The following is a 25229-nucleotide window of genomic DNA, read 5'->3' on the forward strand; positions in this document are numbered from 1 at the left end:
CTAAACAACAAGCTCCTCATTTACAAAATCATCATCAAACCTGTGTGGACATATGGCATTCAACTATGGGGCTCTGCTTCGAACACCAACATTGCCATCTTTGAGCGATTTCAGTCTAAAGCTCTGCGTCTGCTAACGGACGCCCCTTGGTATGTCCCCAATGCCATCATCAGACACGATCTACAAATACCTACAGTTCAAGAAGAAATCAGTCGACTAAGTTCGAAATACAGATCACGGCTCAACATGCACATTAACCAAGAAGTGTCTCAACTCTCTGCACCCCCGCCTCTCCGCAGACTGAGAAGACATCTTCCACATGATCTCCCAAACAGATTTCTTGTATAATGTAGTATTATTATTTAGATCTTAAGTCCCTAGTTTGTAAGTATTCTCCCACAAATCATACCAGACTTTATCTACTGCACAAGGAGCACCGCTAATGAGCGGTGTTCTACACGTTCTTTTTTTTCTTTCCTTTTCACATCATTATGCTAAATGTATTAACTCAGATTGCATAATAAATATGGGAGTCTCAAAAAAAAAAAAAAAAGTTCAAATCTCGCTCGTTCTGGTGGAATGTCATGAACTTAACGAAACTGATATGAATTTCTTCCAAAATAATGCGGGGAAAGAAGGCCGACTGCAAGCACCTACCTCGCGGATTCTTCTACCTTGAAGATGGAGGTGATACGTCCCTCCGAAACATCGGTTCACACAAGATCTTCAAGGAGTCACATTCCAGAAGACGACATTTTTCATAATCATAGCCGTGGAAACCTCAAATCTTATATACTGATATTGTTTTTTTTTTTGTTTTTAATTTTTATTTATGTAGATTATTGTTTTACTTAAAATATTCAATATATTTTTTCGCAAATTATTATTATTTTTGTCTTTGTTATTTCTGGAAGAACTTGTTACTTACAGCAGGTGGTACAAATTCTGAGTATATTGCAATCATCATACATAATCCCACAGTTTCATATCGGCGCAGTATCTGTAATCGCTTACGAGCAACATGTCATAGAGAACAGGTTGATGTTATTAATTATATTAAATTAAAAAGGACATCCATCAATAGATTCAAAATTTGAACGAGGGACAGAGAACACACACACACACAGATAAATACATCGGTAGCGTAGTTGGTTGAGGGGCTATGCTACAAGCCGGAAGGTCGCGGGTTCAAGTCCCGATGAGGTCATTGGATTGTTTTCAATTAACCTACTCCTTCCAGCCGCACTAGGCCCTGGAGTTTACTCATCCTCTAACAGAAATGAGTACCAGGAATTAATTAAATAATTTTCCTGGGGAGTGAAGCGCGGCCGGCGCCTATGGCTGACAGCCTCACCGCCATCTTTGAGCCGATTGCCTAGATAGCGTGGAACCCTCAACGTCTCACAACCCTATGGGCCTTCAAGGCCTGGTACAGGGATAGCTTTACTTTTTTTTCTCTCTCTTTTTTATTTTTGTTCACGGTAACCAGTAAACTATTTGTTGGAAGTTGCAAATAGTGCAACGTGTCAAGAGATTTTAAGATAGGCTTCTTTGACGATGCTGATAATAACAACAACAACAACAACAACAACAATAATGATGATACTGTCACGCACAGAAATTAAACAGATAAAAATTGTAGAATTCAGGGCGATATATCTCTTTTGTAGCAAGGAATTTGCTAGAGAATTTTGGCCTTGATTCATTGGGGAGAAGGAAGAAGAGTAGCTGTCCTTACCTCTTGCAGTTTTAGAAGGCGGTGTGATATTCTGCGCCTCGTAGAACGCAGGCAAGCCGTAGTCTGTGATCTTGAGAACCCAGCGTGCGTCAATGACGCAGTTACGGGAAGTGAGGTAACCATGAACGCGGATAGGACTTGAGTGCAAATATCTCATTCCCTGTGAACGGCAACAGAATTAAAGGGAATCGTGAGAAATCCTTCTTCTTACTTAGATTAGGTTCTTTGGCATGTACGGAGAAGGAACTGTTTTTCTAAGACAACTGTTGTTTGAGACAGGTTTTAGGGCTTCTTAGATAGGGGATCAGCCCACCGCAAGACTCCCACCTTAAGAACACGACAAAGAAATGACAGAAACACACTTCGAGTGTGATTGGAATTCGCGTTCCCGCTGTCAGGGTGGCATAAAGCAATGCACATTTTAAGGGACGTGTCCACTTGGATCTACCTTGTCAGTTTATAATTAGTACACATTCATCTGCAAACTCGGAACAAGGACAACAACAAGAGCGCAGGATCTTCGTGCGTGGGAGGAACTGCGTAGGAGTTATGCACTGAAGCAGCTGTTGCAGTTTCCTTCCAAATTAGGTAATTCTGGATAAGACAAAATATCACAAAGCAAATTAACCAATCAATGCACTTATATTTATAAATAAGAAATTCATGATACATATGTACAATAAAATTTTACTGGACAATATACGTTTCAGTTATTTATAATTTCTGTACCCTAGTTTTCTTTTCTTCTTTTTCTTTGTTCTTTCGCCCTCTTTTTTTTTCATCTTACCTTTTTAATTTTATTTCTCCGAATAGTCCATGAAATTTCGGAGCATATTTTGTCGACGTTCTGGTTTAATTATTTTCCAATTTTGAATGAAAATTCTCTTCTCTAACATATTCTGTAAGTACAGTGCGAAAGGGAAACATACGTAGAGAAAAACAAATATTTTTATCACGTCGTTTCCCTTTATATTCTTGATTTCGTTTCCGTTTCGGTGTTAGCCATTTTCCTTTTGTCACGGATAATATTACGTTGGTTTTCTTTCCATATATTCGGGATACAAAAATGTATTCGTTAATGTCAGATATCAATTTAACCCATCTCTCAATTCAGACATATATTACTACACTTTATATGAGCTCAAGACAAAATTCTTTTCTAGTCAGTAAGGCTACACTGACAAACGCGCTACGTTATCATTAAACCTGTAATTGAAAATATACGGGAGTCTAAAATGTACAATTCTCAACTGGATTAATTAAACATGATAAAAATGGAAGGAAATTCACAGCTCATTTTAACCGGTTTTTTCATGCTCCTCACTAAATAATGCTTAATAGAAATCAAAGAAAAACAACAAAAATTACACCCATAAAACTGATTTGTAATTGACGACAAAATTAACATGTTATCTACAGCTACTCACTTGTTTACTGCGGCTCAAAGAACATAGGATAACTAAAGATTACCGGTCGTGATAGAGAGATTTCCTGATTTTCTCAGGCTCTCCAGGCGAATGTTGGGATAGCAGCTTCATACGCTCCTCATCTTCCTCCTAAATTTCTTCTGTAATAAATCTAAGCCTCGTTTTGGTGCTAAGCATATATAAGCATTGCATTTCAAAGAGTGTCATTAAGCTCAAAATTTTATATTTCAAAACCTCGATTAATACTCATAGTATAAGATTTCTTTGTTTATACGGAGGGGTCCATAAGTAAGTTGACCTAAACTATTCTCTTGTATTGATGGAAATGTTCAGGTTTAAACCTGCCAGCCAACTTGCAGGACGACATCACTGCGTTATGAATTGTGCACTGAACACAGAAGATCTCATTTCGATTTTTTTTAATAAATTAATTAATTTTTTAATTCGCATAGTGGGGGGTGCAGTCCATTGGGTCCACTCGGCATGGCGGCCACTGAATGGCCTATTGTACCTGCCCCGGATGATTATGATGATGTAGAATTTTGTGGAATGAAGATTGGCAAGGGAAACCGAGGTACTCGAAGAAAACCCACTCCAGTGCCATTTTGTCCACCACAAAACCCACTTGACTAGACCCGGGTTTGAACCCGGGCGCCGCGGTGGGAAGCCAGCGACTAACCGCTTGAGCTATGGCGAGGCCTTATATATAAATAAATAAATTAATTAATACATTTTATTATCCACTTAACTGATTTTTGGGGCATTCTGTACGTCACTAATTCATCCTTTGAACATGATCCAGAGACAGTTAAGCCCTGGGATTATCCTCACAATGTGCATCCTTAAAATATACTTAATACATATACTTCTCTTCCTCTAATTCTCAAGCAATCGCTTTCCAAAACTTTTCCCCAATAAATTATTTGTGTATTTTCCCCATCTGAGATACAAGTCGGACTTGAAAGAACATCGTAATTTCATCACCCCAATAATAACATGTATTTATATATTGGATTATGTAGCATTAGTAAATGATTACAGATAATATTTTGTAAAATAGAATGAACAGCTTCTGTTCAAGATGATTTATGAAGCACAAATATTGTGTCACGTGTATGGGGATATGCGTGACGAACATAACGGGTTCTAGTTCGGACGTCTGGATTTACTAGTGCCTCGGTTACCCACTATCTTCCATTTACCACTAATACAGCGCTATCGCTGATTTACAGAATTCATAGTTCACCGTTGCACATGCACTAGGATTCTCCGTCTTCAGTAGTCGTCTCCTGGCAGTGGGTCTCAATACAGAATCTAGCTCCTCAAATCACTATGAAATCTTGTTATTTTGTCTTCAATTACTCTGTACTCCACTGTCCTAATCTGTACTCAATTAGTCTTCACAGTTCACTAAGGACACGCTCCATTCTCGTCCTTGTACTATCAACTGCCGAAACCTCACGGACACTCTTGAGCTGCAAGAGGACCCGTGTCATATAGCCGCGGCACGGACAACGCAAAAGCACAATTTTATTGTTGCCTAGAGCATAACACAAAGAAAACAAGTCACGTGATAGCTATCTCGCCAGTCCATTGGCGCGCTGACTACTGCCTAGCAACGAGCTATAAACACGCGTCCTATTGTTGTGTGCTTGTATCACGGGGTGTCTATCGAGCCGTTGCCAGCCAATGCGTTGACAAGTCACAATTGATTACACTAGCAAATTAAATGTAAAGCTTAAGGTGTTTAGCTCTTGATTTTTCACGTATTCTTGCATTTTCCCCTCAAGTGGCAATTTACCAATTTAACACTTAAATTAACTGTAACATTTATTCTGAAGGCGATAATTAAATGTATGGTGTAAAATGAATAACGCCTGAGACTGCAGTCTTCTGGGATGTGACTCCCTGTACTCTCGCAGATGTTTATCTACATTTCATGGGGAAAATCGGAAAACTTCTACCAGACTACACAGCGCCAAATAGCAGAAGACTGTAATCATAAAAAATTCCGAAGAACTGAGGAAAAACAGGAAGAATTACTTTAATACAACAACACCTGAGTGCCATGACAGCATTGAAGGCTTACACGTATTCTCCGGGGAGAAATTTTAAAGAAGTTCTCACGTATGTCGGACCCTTCTCCTTGCGTTTGTTACCAAGGCGTTGCTTTGTCAAACCGGGTTTTTGGTTCCTTAAGTACGGTACTCTGCTGTATATTAAAGTCTCGTGTACTGAGACGATAGACTTGCAACAAATCCTCTTACAACCATTACTGATTCAAGAGCCCTCCAGATTCTGTCATATACTTAAGGGAAACCTGTGGTGTTGGCAGTCTGTAATTATTCAACACACTAAGTACTCTGTCTCTACAGCACAAATATTATAGGGTAGTTTTGCCTTGTAATTCGTTAAATAAACATGCCAACTAACTAAATAATTGAAATGTTTTTTTCTTATTGCTAGCGGGGTGGGACTAAGTCCCTTGTACTGCGGCCACTTCTGTCCTATTGCACCAGCCCCAGATGATAGGTGAGGGTAATTGTGGAGCAATTAGTGGAATGAAGATTGGCAGGGGAAACCGAAGTACTCGGAGAAAACCTGCCCCAGCGTCACTTTGTCCACCACAAATCTCTCTTGACCAGACGCGGGATCGAACCCGGGCCGCTGCGATGGGAAGCAAGCGACTAACTGCTTGAGCTATGGCGCGGCCTAATCATTGAAGAAGTCCCTTCTATTGGCCGCGCCATAGCTCAAGCGGTTAGTCGCTGGATTCCCACCGCGGTGGCCCGGGTTCAAACCCGGCTCTGGTCAAGTAGGATTTGTGGAGGACAAAGTGGCCCTGGAGTAGGTTTTCTCCGCGTACTTCGGTTTCCCCTGCCAATATTCATTGCACCAAATTCTCCATCATCATAATCAGTCGGAGCAGGTACAATAGGCAATCAGTGGTCGCCGTGCCGAGTGGACCCAACTGGATTCCAGCCCCCCACTATGCGAATTAAAAAAAATAATAAAAAAGCCCCTTCTATTTGTTTTTGGCATATATAAAGACGCTGTCCATATCACAGGTTGGTACAGTCGAACATAAAATAAGATAACTGAATTGGCAAGGAAATGGAAGAAAGGGGCCTTGGAATATCCTGCCATTTTCGTAGTGGAACTGAAGGAAACTGGGAGCCGGGATAGCGGAGTTGATATAGCGACTGGCTACGGGGTGGACGACCGGTGGGTCGGAAGTCGTGTGCAATGAGTACTGGGGGTTCTTTGCCCATGATAAAGCGGCCTGGGCATGAAGCTGAACACTCGTATACAGCTAGTGTCGAGGTTAAGAAAATGCGGACCTTTACATCAACTACCCCATACGCCTTCTTGGCGTAGTTTTGAATTACTTAAGCACAGGAACAACTTTATATTTTAGATAAAAAACGATGAAAATTCTCAGTTAAGATAGTCGGTATTCTGGACGATATTCGAACTGGGTAGCTCTCGAACACAAGTCAGAACCTACAGCGCTTGAACCAACTTTCTCGCTCCGAGTCCTTCAGAAGCTAACAGTTGCTCGGCTTATTAAGATATTCCTCGCCTGTTACGAAACGCGAAATTTCATTATAGTCTTTGAAATAGTCCGTCTCTACATTCTGCCATGTGACACCTCAGTCGAATCCTGAACCTCTGACCCTATTTCCTTTCTTTTCAACTTAAATCGCTCCATTTAATCCGTTCAAGTCGGAGGTCCCATATAATATTTCGTAATTTGCTGATTTATTCTTACGGTGAGCTGCTAATAGACCTCCAGCCCAAAAAACTTCCTCACGAATTGTAGAATCATCCCTTGTTGGCTGACTACGACTGCTCCTTTGATGTGTTCTCATTCTCACTACTTTCACACCTGGCGTCCGCCTCCCCAGGCCGCAACCTGGAAACGGCAGTGAACATTCGGGTTCCATAGAAGAATGGAGTACATTGCGAATTGTCTTCTCTTCAGGACTGCATTGCATGAAGTTAGAGCAACACTGAATTAACACGCATACAGGGTTAACCCTCCCGCTTTTAGCGCAGTTCGTATTTTGCCCCACCCTGACTTAATAGGAGACATCCTACCATTCGAAGCTATAGGCTGCAGTGTCAATGCCGTGAATTAACTCACAAAAAGGATATTTCCGACTGTGATCGGTGCGTCTTTTTATCGTATCTGCATAAGAAACGTGCACCGACCTACTCACCAGAAGAATTTACTTCGGAATCCATAATTTTAAATACAGACAACTGACAACTTTGTCGCCATCTGTGAGTCGATTGTCTAAAAAATGTGGGAGCCTCGAACTCTCACATCCCTATGGGCCTTCAAGGCATGTTACAGGGAGAGCTTTACCTTACTGTACATAAAATTTGGATTTCGTAAATGGTAATAAAAGCAACCAAAATTACACTAAAATGGAACAAAATGTAGCTTTAATTAGGTTCTCAAGGCAAAGAATACAAATATCACTGTCTTTCTGGGATGTGATGCTGTGTACTCTGACAGAGAGGTATCAACATCTCGGAGTAATCTCTCGCCTCAATTTTCCGGCCTGTCTGGTAATTTACTGCCGGTCCCCGCCAGCACAGTCATTCTTTGTTCCGAGTCCTGCGTGGGACTCATGACCACATTCAATGTCTCACTACTTTGGGAGTCGTGCAAATCCCTCGCTCTCCCTGTCTCCTAGGGACAAAAACTCTGACTTTCTAAGACTGAAGGAGAAGGCAGTAGGTTTCCGTGAAACGTCAGTAACTTCCTACCAGGCTACAAGGCGGCGTATCCCAGAAGACACTAATCTTTAATCGTAGAATATAATTTGTAATTTTCAAAATAAGTGGTTGATTCTGTTTATGATTCTGTGTGTCTGAGGATCTGCGCTTACACCAGTCATCCCTGATGGCGGATTTGGTTGCATGAAGCATATGAATGCATGTTTACCACTGAATTATCTCGCCAAGCCCTGTTTGGATCTTAAGAGTCTAAGTACTGTAGACCGGCTGGCTGCCTCCTAGAGACAAGAGAGCTTATATCTGCTGCAAGAGAAAAAGGGGGGAAAGAAGTGATAGAATTTGAGTCAAGGAAGGATGGAAGAGTGAAGAGGTAGGATTTAGAAGAGGATTTGGCACCGGTAACTTAAGTGTTCTACATAAGAAGTGGAAGGGGAGAATGGTGGTATGGAACACTGTATTGCAGACTAGATAGAAAAAGTTGAGAGCCGAGGGAACCCTCTCGAAATGTTCGACTTATTAAGTGGGCTGAAGAGGGATCACAGCTGCGCTTCATGTGCGTTATGAAAAAAGTTAAACCCGTCTAAAACGGAACCTGGGATGAAACTGAAATCGGAGAATGTGCAGTTAAAAGAAACGTAAAAGTAAAAAGTATATTAAGAAAAGCAATCTGCACAATTTGAGGTAATCACAGCGGTGATTATGAAGAGTCCTGTCTCCTGGGATATAATGTCTCTTTGTCCGTTGAATGTCAAAACCTCTAGGAGACGGTACTATTCTCCGAAACGTCGGTTGACTTTCAACGGTCTACACTACATTATATGCTTCGGAAAATAGCCTGTTTCAATATATAGTTTCTCTCTTCATTTCAATTTAGTTCTAAATTATATGAGGTTTGTCTAACAAGGAATATTTCTGCACATGAATTTACTGAAAGCATGAATTGCTTATTAATAGTGCAGTGTTCATACAATATGTTGCATTAAGTTCTGATTTGTGACGTGTCAAAAATGAGAGGGAAAACTGCCTCTTTCCAAAATATATTTTTCTGAAAAGGAAAAAATGTTCGCGTTCATTGGAATTATGTTGCAAGAAGATTTTATTGTGTTTTAAAGTACATCACTCCGTTACAGAGATTAAGTAATTAATTAAGTATATGGAATAAAGGAATTCTTAAAAAAACTGTTAGTCGCTAAGCTGATATAGAAATTCTCCGTCTTTTATCGAATCCGAAAATCCATCACACTCTTCATTAGAATCCCCAAATGGATCCTGTCCTAAACCATACGAATCTAACGCAAACAATGAGAATTGTTTATTTGAGATTATTTTTAATATTATCCGTCCATATATGGTTAATGGCCTGTACGCATCTAATCTCAGTTTTCAATAGAGTACTGGTGTTGGAATGCAATTTTGGATTTTGTCAATGCAAAGAATTTTGGACCATGATGGACGCCTAATTAGCTAATGGATTAGAACGTAAGAACACAATTAATTTCACAGTTTGGTGCGTGCAAATTTGTTGCAGCGCTACGTGCCTACGTCAGAGGTGTACGCAAACGGAGAAGCTAGCGAGAATGTTTGTGTAATTACAGTGAATTACGAGTGGAATCCGTTAAGCCACAGGCTAGTCTCGCATTTACTCGTAAATTAACGTGACATTTTTAAATGGTGCATCCGTAGGATTGCATTTAACGTCATGTTATTCATACCAAGTGCCAAGATTATTCGTTAATATACAAATCAATATTTCGGCGTCATAAATTTGTCAGATAAAATACCACTAGCATTACTCGATTTTGTTATTGAAATTATGTACGGTAATGGATCTGTAAACGTATACGCAGATTTCATGAAGATAAATTTGAGGTAAATGTACAATACCTGCATGGCCATCCAGAGAAGTGCTTTCGTTTTTTGATTGTGGCCAATTAATCTACAGGTAACCTGACATCTTAATATAAGTTCTGAAATTTTCACAACGCCAATTTTTCAAGTTGTGAGAATATTTGGACGGAAGGAGGATGGAATAATAGGAGGTTAGAGAGAACTGCAAAACGAGGAGCTCCATAACCTCTACTCTTCACCAAATACAACTAGAATGATGAAGTCAAGGACGATGAGATTTACAGGGCATGTAGCACGCATGTGAGATGAGTGAATAAAAAGTTTTGGCAGCGAAACCTGAAGGCGACAGACCACTATGAGGTAGTAGACGTAGATGGCAGAATATTACTATAATGAGTCTTAAAGTAATTGATTGGCGGTGCGGACTCAATTCATCTGGCTCCCGAAAGAGAACAGTGGCGGACTCTTGTAATACAGTAGTGAAACACTGGTTGCATAAAACTCTGGGAATTTGGGAGAAATGTTGACTCCTCAAGAAGGACTCTACCCCATGGATTTAGCTAGTCGATTAGTCAGTTTTGTTACTTGATTTTTTTTTTAAATTCGCTTAGTGGGGCTGGATTCCGACTGGATCCACTCGACACGGCGGCCACTGATTGGCCTATTGTACTTGCCTCGGGTGATTATGATGATGGAGAATTTTGTGGAATGAAGATTGGCAGGGGAAACCGTAGTACTCGAAGAAAACCTGCCACAGCGGCACTTTGTCCACCACAAATCCCACTTGACCAGACCCGGGTTTGAACCCGGGCTGCCGCGGTGGAAGGCCAGCGACTAACCGCTTGATAGCTCCTCATTTATCCGTTTGTTACTTAGTTAATTATCAGTAATCGCGAGTATCTATGTGAAATTTAGGTTTAGCACGCTGGTGACTATGAAGATGACAGCGTAGAGAAGGGTCCACAATTCTATCCTAATGATGGAAGTACCATGTTCCTCCGATGTGTAGATAAATGCTCACTTTACCAAACCTCGCAATTTCCAGAAGATGGTGATCAAAAACTCCGTGGCCTGTAATCTGCAAGCGAACTATACCGACCGAGCAACAGCCGCTTGTTAGCGAAGTTAGAGCCAACTTTTGCGGATAGAGAGTGTCACGTGGTCAGAGTAACGGTTCCTCACGGCCATTAATTTCGGTTTCCTACACCGGAGTCGCTATTTCCTTGAAATAGCTCCTCATTTATCCTCACGAGGCTGACTGGATCCCGTTCCAGACCCGCTATTTCTCAGAAAATCTGGTAGCGCCGGGAATCGAACCTGGGATCTCTGGATCTGTAGCCAGGAACTCTGATCAATAAACCACACAGTTTTAAATAATCTTACTCAGACGGTTCAAAGATTTACTGTAGCAAAACATTTCACAGCAGAAGGAAAATCCTTCCAGATAATCAGGAAAGTTAATTAGCTGAATTAATTATTATAAACTGTCATCTCCCTCAGCCGACCGTCAAGATTCTCCAGTGGTGCACATCCCACCGACTGAGAAACGCTTGTGTAACCGGCAGCTCAGTCGGTATATAGATGGCCTATAGGTTTGACGGCTGGAGTTCGATTCCCGGTAGGGGCAAGATTTTTTATCTACCCTTCNCGTTCAGACCGGCTCTGGGAGCCAAACCAGCCTCCTATTCAATGGACACTGGAGGCTCTTTCTCCGGGATTAAAGTGGCTGGGTCGTGAAGCTGACCACTCTCGTTCATCCAGTATCAAGGCCAATAATGATGGAGCTATACCTTCACTCCCCCATACGTCTTCATCGCGTGATGCTGAATTAAGGACAGGGTCAACTTTACATTTAACTGACAATAACAAGACTTCTCATGCCAAACCGTGACCGTTACAGCCGGGTTCACATTTCACATTTTGTTTCAGTCCATTTAATCGTACACGTTCAATTGAATTATCTCTACTAATTAAAAGCCAAATAAAAAAAAACAGTCAAATCTCCTAGCACGGAAATAAATTTCCCGTCGCTTTGAACCGACCAATTTACGAGTTAACACTGCAGGTTATTTGTTTTGACTAGGTTTGTAGACCTTAATTCGGATTTCCTGGGGTGGGGGATTGTAAATTGACAAAACAGATCGTCCATTGAGTCCTTGTAACACGCAATAGTCTGCTGTAATAAAGTGCAACTAAATTAATTTCATTTAACATATATCACAGAGCATGCTGCAGTCAACGTAATGAAAGAGCTAGATGAAATGGTAGTGCGCGTTTTTTTTCAGTCTCCACGCATTCATGTGATCAACCCACGTTTTCGCAAAGCAGAACATGGCAAAACAGTATATACTAGTGATTCTAAAGGGTTTTGATGATGGTGTATAACACACAGAATTCCTGTGTTTTTGAACTTTGTCCGCCGTCCTGTATTCTAGAGAACAGAAAGCACTACGTTTCGGAAATTTGATCTGTTTCCGTCCTCAGGTGAAAGGGGGGGGAGACACTCAGTTGGATCCCTCAGAAAGAGCTAATCTCAGTGATTTAATTTTACGCGATAGCGTAGTTGGTTGAGGCACTATGCTACAAGCCGGAAAGTCGCGAATTCAAATCCCGATGATGTCACTGGATGTATTTCAATTGGCCTAATCCTTCCAGCCGCACTATGACCTGGGGTCAACTCAACCTACAGCAGAAATGAACATCAGGTATAGTCTTGGAATATGCTTGGGGGTAAAGGGCGGCCGGCGCGTAAGACTGACAACATTACCTCTATCTATGAGCCGATTGTCTAGAAAATGTGGGACCCTCAACATCTCACAACCCTATGGGCCTCCACGGCCTGTTACAGGGATACCTTTACTTTTTACTTTAATGTACATTTTACTAACCAGTTACCTGATTTTGGGTCACAATCTATTGCCTCCCGGAGCGAGAAAATGCACACGTTCAGTACGAGTATTATATTAGCCGGAACTTTGGGCTTAATAATATGGAAGACTGCAAAATAACTTGCAATTCGAGCAGTATACCAGTAGCATATCATTGTACCTGAGAACTGGCTCCGAGACGGAAAAACTGAGCTGCTTGACAAGAAGAATTTGTGGCTTTATAAAACCTCCCCATTTGGCATTGAAATTTCAACTTTCAAATTTAGAATCTGAGACTTTTGTCAGTAACAATGTAACTCAATAAGTAAACAACTAACTGATTAATTAACTCAATGAATCACAGTCCTTCTTGGAACCAAATCGTCGAAGGATTATTACTGTTCCCATATGAGACCGTTTTTTTTTCTTTGGCATTACAGCCCCAGTGGGCCTAGGTCTATCTCCATGAACATACGAGACTGTTACTTTCCCCTATTCTGAGCCAAATGAATCCAGTCCACAATCTGTTACCTTTAGATACATTTTAATATTACCCTGCAATTTATGCCTGGGTCTCTCAAGACACCTTACTTTCAGGTTTCAGATTATGGGTGTGTTTTTCTCATCTGCCTATGTCTATTCCATCTTCGTTTATCACCATAATACTGTATACTGAAGAGTAAACATCATGGCACTAATCAAATCATTACGCAGTTTTGACTAGTCTCATGTTTCTTTCACTCAGTTCTACATTTTATTCGCTCCACTTTGCTCTCAAAGGAAGTTGTCACATTTCAATATTATATTGTGGTGTTACAAATGCATTGCACCCGCTAAAGGAAATAGTGCCACGAAACTGCCTGAATAACCTCTACTGAAATTATGTACAAAATGGACATAACCTTGCTTTTATATTGGCGTGTGTGTGCTGGAAGTTAAAGAAAGAACAAAACAGGAATAATAGACATGGGACACATGTGCTTTACCATGGCGGTGGCGTGTACAGAATATCGGATCACAAACGTAATGAAGATATTGAAGAAGAACTGGGGAGAGCAGGTATACACATATACGTATATATATATATATATATAATCAAAAGAAATGTTTAGGATATTTAAAAAGAACGTCTGAAAGCTGAATTCCGAAGATAACAGGCAATGTAAACTGCAATGAAGTTGAATAATGTCATATTTTTGGATGTGGAGCCGTTCAGATCTTGTATGAACCGACGTTTCGGAGGAACGTATTGCCTCAATCTTCAGGACAGAAACATCCTGCCAGCCACCTGCTCACGAAGGTTTCTCGTTCGCGGATTTTCCTACCATGAAAGACTGAGGCGATATGTTCCTCCAAAAAGTCAGTTAACACAAGATCTGCACGGCGCCACATCCCAGAAGACGGCACTCTTCATAGTCACCGCCGTGAAAACCGCAAATCTTACGTGAAATGAAGTTGTCAGGGAAGTTCGACGGACATGTAGAACAGCTTTACTTCTTGTAACTGGAACATGCCGAGAGGTTTAGTTGTGACGACGACGATGATGATAATGACAAATTCACTACTTATAACAAAAATTCTTATAAGTACTCTGATGATGAATTTATCTTTAGAAAGATACTTTACACTTAATCACATTTCAAACAGTCATTTATGACNTTGGAAAATGCCGAGAGGTTTAGTTGTGACGATGATGATGATGATGATGATAATGACAAATTCACTACTTATAACAACAATTCTTATAAGTACTCTGATAAAGAATTTATCTTTGGAAAGATACTTTACACTTAATCACATTTCAAACAGTCATTTATGACGGAGAACCGGGTGTCGAAATTCAGTGAATGACATGCTCACAGGTCGGTCGAGATTGAAATCACTTAAAGCAGCACCAGGCGTGGAATTAGTAAAATATTCTGACCGCCAAAGTGATGAGTGCCGGGCCCAGAATGTAATTGGATTTCACGCCTGCAGAGAATTGAGAGTCGCTGATGACTAAGGGATAAGGGCAGAAACTCAATGCTATGTTTTACTTTACAATTNCCATGAAGACGGAGGCGATACGTTCCTCCAAAAAGTCAGTTCACACAAGATCTGCACGGCGCCACATCCCAGAAGACGGTATTCTTCATAGTCACCGCCGTGAAAACCGCAAATCTTACGTGAAATGAAGTTGTCAGGGAAGTTCGACGGACATGTAGAACAGCTTTACTTCTTGTAATTGGAAAATGCCGAGAGGTTTAGTTGTGACGATGATGATGATGATGATGATAATGACAAATTCACTACTTATAACAACAATTCTTATAAGTACTCTGATAAAGAATTTATCTTTGGAAAGATACTTTACACTTAATCACATTTCAAACAGTCATTTATGACGGAGAACCGGGTGTCGAAATTCAGTGAATGACATGCTCACAGGTCGGTCGAGATTGAAATCACTTAAAGCAGCACCAGGCGTGGAATTAGTAAAATATTCTGACCGCCAAAGTGATGAGTGCCGGGCCCAGAATGTAATTGGATTTCACGCCTGCAGAGAATTGAGAGTCGCTGATGACTAAGGGATAAGGGCAGAAACTCAATGCTATGTTTTACTTTACAATTCTGGGTGCAAATGTTTGCAATGCAAATAGTTAAGTAAATAAACGAGAGAGTGAAACGTATGTCTTCAATGTGACGATACAAACAGAATCAAATGATGGTAAACTTCAATTGAAACCTAAACTACGGCAGCTTCATGACCAAGGTTTTCCGACTTCAGGAGTGTGTGCAAATGTTTGTAATGCAAATAATTAAGTAAATAAATAAAGTGAGTTAAAAGTCTGTCTTTAATGGGACGTGTAATCTGAACAAAATGACGGCAAACTTTAATTTAATTGAAAAAATAAAGCGGATTCACTACTGCGGTTTTTATGCCTCTATGACTACGTCACTTTTAGGGATACAAATTTAATTTTCAGAGGCAGTCTTGAGGATATAACATTACGTAGGGATTATAATTAAGGGCTTCCGTAACTGGCACAAAATTTATGGAATGTTGAACTAGGCCTATATTATTACTACTGGATTATTGCAGATTTTCCAGACATGTTTTGAATCACAACACAAGTTACAGGAAAAGGGGCTTTTAGAGGAAAATGTATGCAAAATAAAGAAGATGAATATATTGAACAAAGAAATGTTTTTCGACGTAAAAGACAGAAGTAAGGAAAGAAGGAACTTTTGAAATAACAACGAATGGTTTGTGGCATAATGAGGAGAACGGCTGGAATAGCGATTTGAGGCTTTCTTATAAATTTAAATAATCTCGCTCTTCATACTTGATTTCGAATAATTCAGAAAAAAAAAATCGTAACAAAATTTTGTAATGCGCATGCCCGCTAAAGGCTACTTCCCTTGAAGTACTGGGAACCTGAACGGAGGTTATATTCTCCAGTAACAATGACTAAGCGAGCGAAATTGTCTGTATCGCATTTGACAAGACGCCTCATCAACTAATCTATTTATTCGAATAAAAATTTGTAATTCCATCCATTAGTACCTATAAATTGTAAAAAAAAATCTTCACAGAAGTATTTTCATAACCTACAATTCTAGTTTTGGTGCCCAAATATTGTGATTACGTCAAGCTGGTCTTACAAATATTTCTCACCCAGCCTCTAACAGAAACGAGTATCAGGAATATTTTGGAATATTCTTGGGGGTAAATGGCAGCCGGCGCGTAGGGCTGACAATCTTGCCGCCATCTATGAGCCGATTGTCTAGAAAATGTGGGAACCTCAACATCTCACAAACCTATGAGCCTCCACGGCCTGTTACAGGAATACATTTACTTTTTTATTTTTGCTCCACGTAACGCTGCCTCTCAGAAAATTCTAGTTACTGTTAACATTCTACAAACAGAATGACTAAACGGATATTCCTCATTAATTTACGATTTCTTACAATGTATCTATTCAGGAACGCACATTAAGTGACTCTAATACACCTGTCACGTTACGAGTTCGTAAGTCTGCCATTTTGTTATTACTGTTTTTAAGGAATTTAAAAGTACGAAGTTTAGGTGGCCCAGATGACAAACTATTTATACGAAAATTCAAGATAATCACGATTTATTCAACAGCTGAAGCCATGGAATAAGTACACACACAGACACTATGGTGTTATCACTCATGACCATGCTATTCTTTAGGTGGTTATTCGCTGTCTTGTCAACGGGGAGGCCCAGTTACAGCCCCAGGGATGTCTATGTGGGGTTTGTGGTGGACAAAGTGGAAATTGAGCAGCATATGGTTGCTCATAGGGAGGTGTGCGTGAACTATAGATGGATTTTGGGTTAGATGATTGAATTTATTAATATCTTATACACACCACTCAGAACTGCAAGTGATTACAGCGCTATCGCTGTTTCCACACTTTACCGTTCACTGTTATGCAGTGTCCTCAGTCTTCACTAGTCGTATCCTGGCAACGGATTCATAACAGTCAGACTGTAACTGCAGAGGATCATTGAGTGTTCTTTGCACAGTCTAATTCATTTCATACAATTTCTTCTCAGTTATTCAGCCAACTGCCAAATTCGGAGACTCTCTCAGTTCTTATTCTAGCTGTGTGAGATCCTCGTTGCATAGCCTCGGGGCGGACTCACAGAAAACACTGTTTCCTCTATTGTTGCGTGTTGATTCACTCTTACAGTGATGTGTTTACCGCACAGTTGCGTGGCAAAGAGAACGGCTCGGAGCTACAGAAAAGCCGCTTGCAACACCTCTGCTGAGTGTGTACGGGCCATTACCTAGCAACGGCTGTTTCTCTGTCTCCACAGTTCTTGCTTTGAGCAAATACGTCACAATATTATCAGTTATTTTCAACCACCTTCCGCAGATGGTACAATGAGCCGGCTTGGGGAGTAAGTACAAAGGAACTCGCCTCACCCAACAGCAAAGAAAAAATCAATAAAATGGCGATTTCATAAAGCCACTTTCGTTCTAAAGGGAGAAAATAAGGCCTAGGAATGTAATTCCATCCTACCAGCAATAAAACTAAGTTTTCACTCGGGTCACAGTTACAAACAGGGTTCAGTATTAATGTCTGTGTTAAGTGGTCCCTTATCGCCACGGCATGGCGCGTCCTCAGGTTGCGGATGGAGGAGATGGCCTCTTGATATGGAGGGAAACTGCGGATATATTGAATCGGCAGTAGAGGTCAGCCGACCAAAGTCGCTCTACAGCTTGGGGGTTGAGCGTGGATCTAACAACTCACCGTAAAAAAGTCTGTTACGAAATGTTACTCGTACATATGAACTCGGGCTTTGGCGGTTTCTTTTGATCGACCTACGCGTAGGAAAATAGTCATGACATTTGGTACATGAAACGCAAAGCGTGTCAATAGGGGAGGTTCACTGATAACAGTTGCATGAGAAATATGTTAGAGAAGTAGAATGGGGTGGTATGGATTGGATTTATCTCACTCGTAATAGAGATCCGTGGCGGGCACTTGTGAACAAGGTAATGAACTTTGGGTTCTATAAAATGGGATTTTAAGGAGTAGTTGAGCGATTGTCAGCTTCTCAAGAAGTGCTCAGTTCCGCGCTGTTACTTATTTAGTTTAATACGAATATTAGTATCGTATTAGCGTAACAGCAGAACTGGGTAATGATATTATCACGTGTATGAGTGACTACAGACGGGGTTTGGATTGGTAATTGGATTTATTGGACACTTAAAAATCGTAACTACACGCACCAATAGCGCCACCGCCAAGTCACACGCCCTACAATTCATTACATCACGCACTACTTCTCAGTCTGCTGTGCCTTCACTAGTAGTTGTCTGGTAACGGCTTCCAACGGCGGATCTTTCTTTTACCCTGTGTTCCCAAACTGTCCTCTTTTCTCAGCTACCGAGTTCTACCAGCAACGGATCACAAGGACTGAACAGCAGTAGTCCTCTAACCAACTCACTCAATCGCTAACTATCTCCACTCCATTGTACTGCACTGCACTAACATTAACTAAACTCAACTCTGTCGGTCGAGTGATATAGCCTCCGAGAGGACCACTTCTTCCAACAGTACTTCCATTGTTGCGACCCGGTCGCTGCTTAGCAACAGCTCCAGTACTGTTTCGTATTTATGAAGCTGTTGCCTAACAATTACCATTGTCTCGTCCGTTTCCCGGTCGCTGCCCAGCAACGGGTCTATGTGCCACAATATGAAGCTTAATTTTTCTGTCAAATTTATTGAGGCTGATGCTTACCTTTCACTTCTAAGTAAACATTGTTCCCGCAAACAGAATGCTTGCATGTAGCCACAATTTTTCGCAAAACAGTATATGCTCATTAAAAATGTTTATAGATGTTTTCGGAAAATAACAAGCAGGTGTTCAAATAACCGTCACACCGCACAATACATTCAGAAACCACAACGAAATGATTCTGCTTTGTGAGAACTGACGCTCTCACGGTGGTGAATATGGTCGTTGTAATAATCTGAGAATATTAAGATATTCTACATGTTTTCACTCTCTTCGTTATGCCTATTCGCTCTCTTAGGACCTCAGCCTCATTATTCCACCTTCGCATATCTGTGCAACTTTTCTGTGCTGGGCCTACCTTTCTATCATGAAGAATGAGGCAGAATCTTCATCTGAAACGTCGACAAATATCCACCAGATTTCACGACGTCATATTCCCAAACTGTAATATTCATGGCTCTATTACGCCAGGTCGCGAGATCCTCCCTCCAAAAAATAAACTTTATCAAATGATATTTTGGATGTGTAGGACTTGCACTTCTGACGCTAAACAGAAAAGCAGTGGTAGCGAAAATATGTGCACGTTTTAGAAAAGAGGACCGAGAAAACAAAGTATGATGAATTAATGAATGACGAGTTCAGAAAAAAAAAAAACAAAACAAAACAAAAAAAACATGCTTGGGACAGAATCTCAAGGGACCTGAATATTTTTCCATTTCAGACAGGCATTATTTTCTTAGCAAACAGAAAAATAAAACAATCTGGCACACTATATAGAGTTCTATGCTTCTGTTTCGAATCACAAGCACATATTTGCACTGCACCCTTACCGAGTGCTAAACATTTAAATATTTCTCTCTTGCGTTGGTCCTTCTCTTCCTTCTATGAGCATTCCTTTATAGTGCTTTGTGAATAATTTATCAAAAGCCGAGCTTAATCATTCCTTTCTTATGATATGAATTTTCATTCTCAGTTAAACTCCAGTAGGTGGAATGGAAACAAAACCATACAAACAATAATTCAAAGCAGACTGTCTTTCGTGAAATGCTAATTCTTCTGTTCCTTTCTCATGTTAAAAAAATCCGTTTTTACAGACATGGTTCCATACGTCTCGGCTCCTCTGTTGGGATCACAGAACGTTTCCAGTCAAAGTAGGCGTGTATTGACTCATAGCCCTTTAGTTATTTTGCGAAATTCTTGGTGTAAAGATGAAATAGGTGATTGACTTCTCAAATAACAACATTAATAATGTGCTGATGATTATAACTTTAAGATTATTGTAATTCGACAGTTTCAATTTCAGTTGTTCACAGTGCCGAACGAAATGGAAGGACGATCAGGCATATGGAAGTGGTACGTGCTCGAAATGAAGTAGTCGTTATTTAATTGTAGGTATACTTTGACATTTTCCTGGAGATAGCAAACGAAATTACGAAAAGCCTCAGTAGGGATAGCTGGTAATCCGACTGAGGTTCAAAACATGTGTTTTCGAAAAGAAGTTATGACGTTATTACGGCAGGAACCAGCTCGTTGTTATAATTTTTGGAAGGGTACCAGCACTCTACCCAGACACAAACCCAGAACCAACGTCACTGAGGTGTATACTCACTCTCACTAGGTCTGTAAGCAACGATAGTCGGAATGACCAGTCCAGCTTGATCTCGTCCTGCACCAGAACGTCCTCGAGCGAGCCTCGGCTACACCACTCTAGTACCAGGGCTGGTCGGTTGGGATCCGTCAGACATCCAATCATGACGTTCAGGTTCTCGTGCCGCAAGCCGTGCATCTGTGGACAAGGACGGAAGTGGTGCAACCAGGGGCCTAAAGGATTGTATAATTAAAAATACTGCTAAAATTAATTGTAACTGCCAAAAACCCAGCTAGTTTAAAAAGCAATAAATATATATATATGAATAGAATTACCTTGATGCATTATTTTATTCAAATTTCGAAGCTCTCACTCATGTAAAGTTTATACAGTTTCTTGTTGTTTCATAGCGCTCACGATCAACTGTCCTTAGCACCCTGTCCTCAAACACCCTCAGTCTCCTTTAGGATGGACGAGTAAGATTCTCACCAATGGATATTCTCAAGGAACAGGCAAAATTACAGATTTTTAAAATTAATTTCTGTACAATTTTTAGATGGGAGATGGAAAGATACAATTTGTGACTTTAATGGCAGCAAACATTCTAATTATTAACCTGGTATGATATTTTCTTGAAATTAATTTTTAACTGTTGCTGTCTTTTCCAAACATTTTAACTTTACAGGAATTTCTAAAGATCCGTGAGGTATTTTTATATTACGATTTGGTCCTTTATTATGATTGAAAACTATGCAATATGAAACTGTCAATAAATCGAAAAATTGAGACTACTGACCTTCATGAGTGGCAATAAAATTTCTTGTTAAATATGATCGAGCTGTAACTGCTCAGAATACAGGTCAAATTGATTTTTTTATTTCGCTGATATTATTAATTGGAGTAATTTATTTCCCCTTTTCATGACCTGCGTGTTTCGGATGGTTCGAATTTGTGGCGAATATTACATTGCATTATATCTAGGCAGAACCAATATAACAGTATGAACATCTTGGAGAATCTTGGGAAGCAGTCCTGTTCCAACATAGCTGCACATGACTTTAATGGCCCATTCGTTACCCTCACAGCTTGGTGTCTTCAGGATAGAAGTAATTTCTGGGATAAGTGCATCCATGTGTTGGAATTCTATTGAGTTCTCGGACGATAAAATTTTCGCGTAGTTGTCCCGTATCGTTGGCAGTCGATCTAAGTGTTGAGGAAGCTTTGTTAAATTAAGTCAGTGGCTAATGATGGATTTGTATCAACGTTCGGCGTTTCAGGATCTCTGGATTTTGAAATAGGGACGCGGCGCAGGAACGAGTTTATAGAAGTGGCATTTTGGAACTCATAAGGAGAAGACGTGTTTCCCAGCAACTCTACTTACACATATAGATAGTCACGTCTTCTACCCTGAAGATGGAGGCGATACGTTCCTCCGAAACGTCGGTTAACACAACATATACACGGTGCCAAATCCCAGAAGACTGCTTTCTTCACTAAATCTCCTACCGATAACCGAACTGAGCTCTCAGTCTGTTGTACTCCGATGTACCCCGTTGTATTCAGATTCTCTTGACAATTCTGAACTCTCTATTACAATTTTCTAATCCCCCTAGATACAAACATACTCTCGTTATAGAGCCTCTGGTCGGACTCTATAGACAACACGTGTAACGTGTCAGAATGCGTGGCATGGGCCATATAGAAAACATCTATTCTATTGTCAGTATTCGTGTCTACTGGCCCGTTGCCCAGCACCGGATATGGCGCGGACCACATAGAAAAACTTCTTCCAATACACTTTATAGTGTTGCGTGCGCGTATTTCAGGCATTGCCTAGAAACGTGTCTACATGTCACAATATATATGTAATTTGAAACATCTTGTCCCAAAAATTGAACTGAAATCCTGTCTAAAGAATATCCCCTTCCAATTTAGAAATGATAAACTCATTACGAGCCGGTCATGGTAGCCGAGCGGTCTAAGGCGTGCACTGTTTTCGCTCGCTCGGAAGCCGGGATCGTGGGTTCGAATCCCACTCAGGGAATGGATATTTGTGTGCGTTCTTCTGTGTTTGTATACAGGTAGAGTCCTTGCGACCGTATGTCTAAGATTTAGAAAAATCGAAGTGAACGGAGAAGTTCATGGAGGTAGGCCTAGGCCCACTGGGGCTGTAGTACCAAGGAAAAAAAAAAACTTTACGACATACTCATGGTGTTAATTGTACAAGTGTAACATAATTATTGTGTCACGAGGATCCAGTAAATTTACTGAATTTAAAGTGGTGCATTGTGGCTTCTGTTGGAATGGCTACGCTCATCCTTGCCCGTACAGCGACGCATGAGTAAGAATCTTATCTCTCCGAACACTGGGATGTCGACTGGCTTCATTTGTTCCACTTACGACACCCACAAAACCTATCCTAATTATCAGTTTGGGTATAAGCTCCACGTCCTTGTAGCGCACATGATATTTCCGGGCCAGCAGTAGTAGGCGTGCTTTGACTCACTCCGTGTCGACTCAAAGCAGGCGTCGGATCCAGGAGATGTCACGTTGTCACAAGTTCCAGCTACCAGTGCAGCATTACACTGCTTCATGAATTTCCACAGATGACTCAAAAACACTGCATAGATTCGGGGGCTCTTGCGGAAAGATTTGTCCTCTGTCCGTACATGAAAACACTCCTTATTTGCATCATAATTCCTACATAAATCATAGGAAAATTAACGGAGTAAAACTTTTTTTTATGGAGACTATCTCAAAGGACTCAATTTCGTTTAAAACAATTCAGTCTCTTCATTTTTTATGAAAGGAAATTACACAATATAAGTTCATTGCATACAGGGTGTTTCACGACTTTAGGGCATAACTGCAGGAGGTGATTTCCTAGGTCTTTGTGATCAAAAAGTTCACATAAACATGTGTCGGATTTTGGACGGTTACGGAGTTATGACCGTTTTAAACTCAGAATAGAAGGTAACGATTACTGACAATAAACGGAACAAAACAATAAACCAGCATAATACATGATACATTTAAAGTATTAATATAAAGTTAACTTCGTGAAATTACTTTTAATTCGAATTTATTGGTGCTTAAAGTTGATTTTCGAAAATGCCACCGCCGGCTGCAACACAGGCTGCCGCTCGGTTGTGAACCGCGCCGGACATACCAACCCACCACGCCTTAGGTACCTCTCAAGTGTCGAGATAACGAGAACGCTGTGTCTGTAGCTGGCTAAAAATAGCGACCCGCCAGCTGACAGACGCGGTTCACACGAGGGCGTGTACGGGAATGAAAAAACGGTCATAAATCCGTAACCGTCCAAAATCGGACACATGTTTATTTGAACTTTTTTGATCACAAAGACATAGGAAATCACCTCTTGCAATTATGCCCTAAAGTCGTGAAACACCCTGTATATGCATTTATGATACAGAAATGCATGACACACATATAGCCATACGTTATTCTGTTAATTGACAGTATTCTACATATTTTTAGTTTAACTTTTTTTACCAACTTTTATATTCTGTAGGATTCGCGTTTCTTACAGAGTAGCGTAGCCGGCAGGTCATGGGATCGAATCCCGAAGAGGTGGATTTTTTTTCAATTTACCTAATCCTAGAGAGAATATAAAAATGTCTACCAAAGAGAGTCTAGTTAATTATGAACCGAAGAAGCATAAGCCATGGTTCGATGTAGGATGCTCAAAATTATTAGATCAAAGAAAACAGGCCAAATTGCAGTGGTTACAGGATCCAAGCGAGTTAAATGGGGATAATCTAAACAATATAGGACGTGAAATCAGCAGGCATTTCAGGAACAAAAAGAGGAATATCAAAAAGACAAAAGAAATTAGCTTGCAATGAACAATAAGAACAAGAACATTAGAGACCTGTGTAGAGGAATGAATGGCTTTAAGAGGGGTTACCAGCCTAGCTGTAACTTATTGAAGGATGAGAATGGTGATCTGCTTGCAGATTCACAGAACATTTTGGATAGGTGGAGGAACTACTTCTCTCAGTTATTGAATGTACATAGGGTCAGTGTTGTTAGGCAGACAGAAATGCATACACCGAAGCCATTAGTACATAAGCTTAGCCCTTTGAGTTTGAAAGTGCTATTGCAAAATTGAAACGGTATGAATCTCCAGGTAGTGATCAAATTCTGGCAGAACTTATTCAAGCAGGAGGTGAAATATTACGTTCTAAGATCCACAATCTAATTACTTCTATTTGGCATAAGGCAAAATTGCCTGATCAGTGAAAGGAGTCTATTATTGTACCAGTTCACAAGAAGGGTGATAAAACTGACTGTAGTAATTATCGGGGGATATCACTGCTATCAACTTGATATAAAATTTTGTCCAATATTCTTCTTTCATGGTTAAGTCCATATATAGATGAAATTATTGGGGATCATCAGTGTGGGTTTCGACGTAAGAGATCAACTACAGATCAAATATTTTGCATTCGTCAGATATTGGAGAAAAAATGGGAGTAGGATGAGACAGTACATTAACTATTCATAGACGTCAAGAAAGCCTATGATTCAATTAGGAGGGAAGTATTGTACACTATTCTAATAGAGTTTGGGATACCCATGAAACTAGTTAGGCTCATTAAAATGTGTTTAAACGAAACGTATAGTAAAGTCCGTGTAGGTAAACAGTTGTCTGATAAATTTCCTATCCGGAATGGTCTAAAACAAGGAGATGCTTTATCGCCACTGCTTCTCAGCTTTTCTTTAGAATATG

General features: G+C 40.4%; 1 protein-coding gene across 2 annotated transcripts in view; it reads right to left on the bottom strand.

Annotated features, from left to right (window-relative positions):
- LOC111875017 (retinal guanylyl cyclase 2) overlaps positions 1–25229 on the bottom strand; it is a 220966-nt gene that overhangs the window by 19781 nt on the left and 175956 nt on the right. For both annotated transcript variants that reach the window (XM_033755687.1, XM_033755686.1), the window contains exons 12-13: positions 20495–20671; positions 1739–1898 (exon numbers count right to left, since the gene is read on the bottom strand). In XM_033755687.1, coding sequence (XP_033611578.1) covers positions 1739–1898; positions 20495–20671 — 337 coding nt within the window. The remainder of the gene's footprint in view (positions 1–1738; positions 1899–20494; positions 20672–25229) is intronic.

Source organism: Cryptotermes secundus, unplaced genomic scaffold (assembly GCF_002891405.2).
Source record: "Cryptotermes secundus unplaced genomic scaffold, Csec_1.0 scaffold973, whole genome shotgun sequence".
Classification (NCBI taxonomy): Eukaryota; Metazoa; Arthropoda; class Insecta; order Blattodea; family Kalotermitidae; genus Cryptotermes; species Cryptotermes secundus.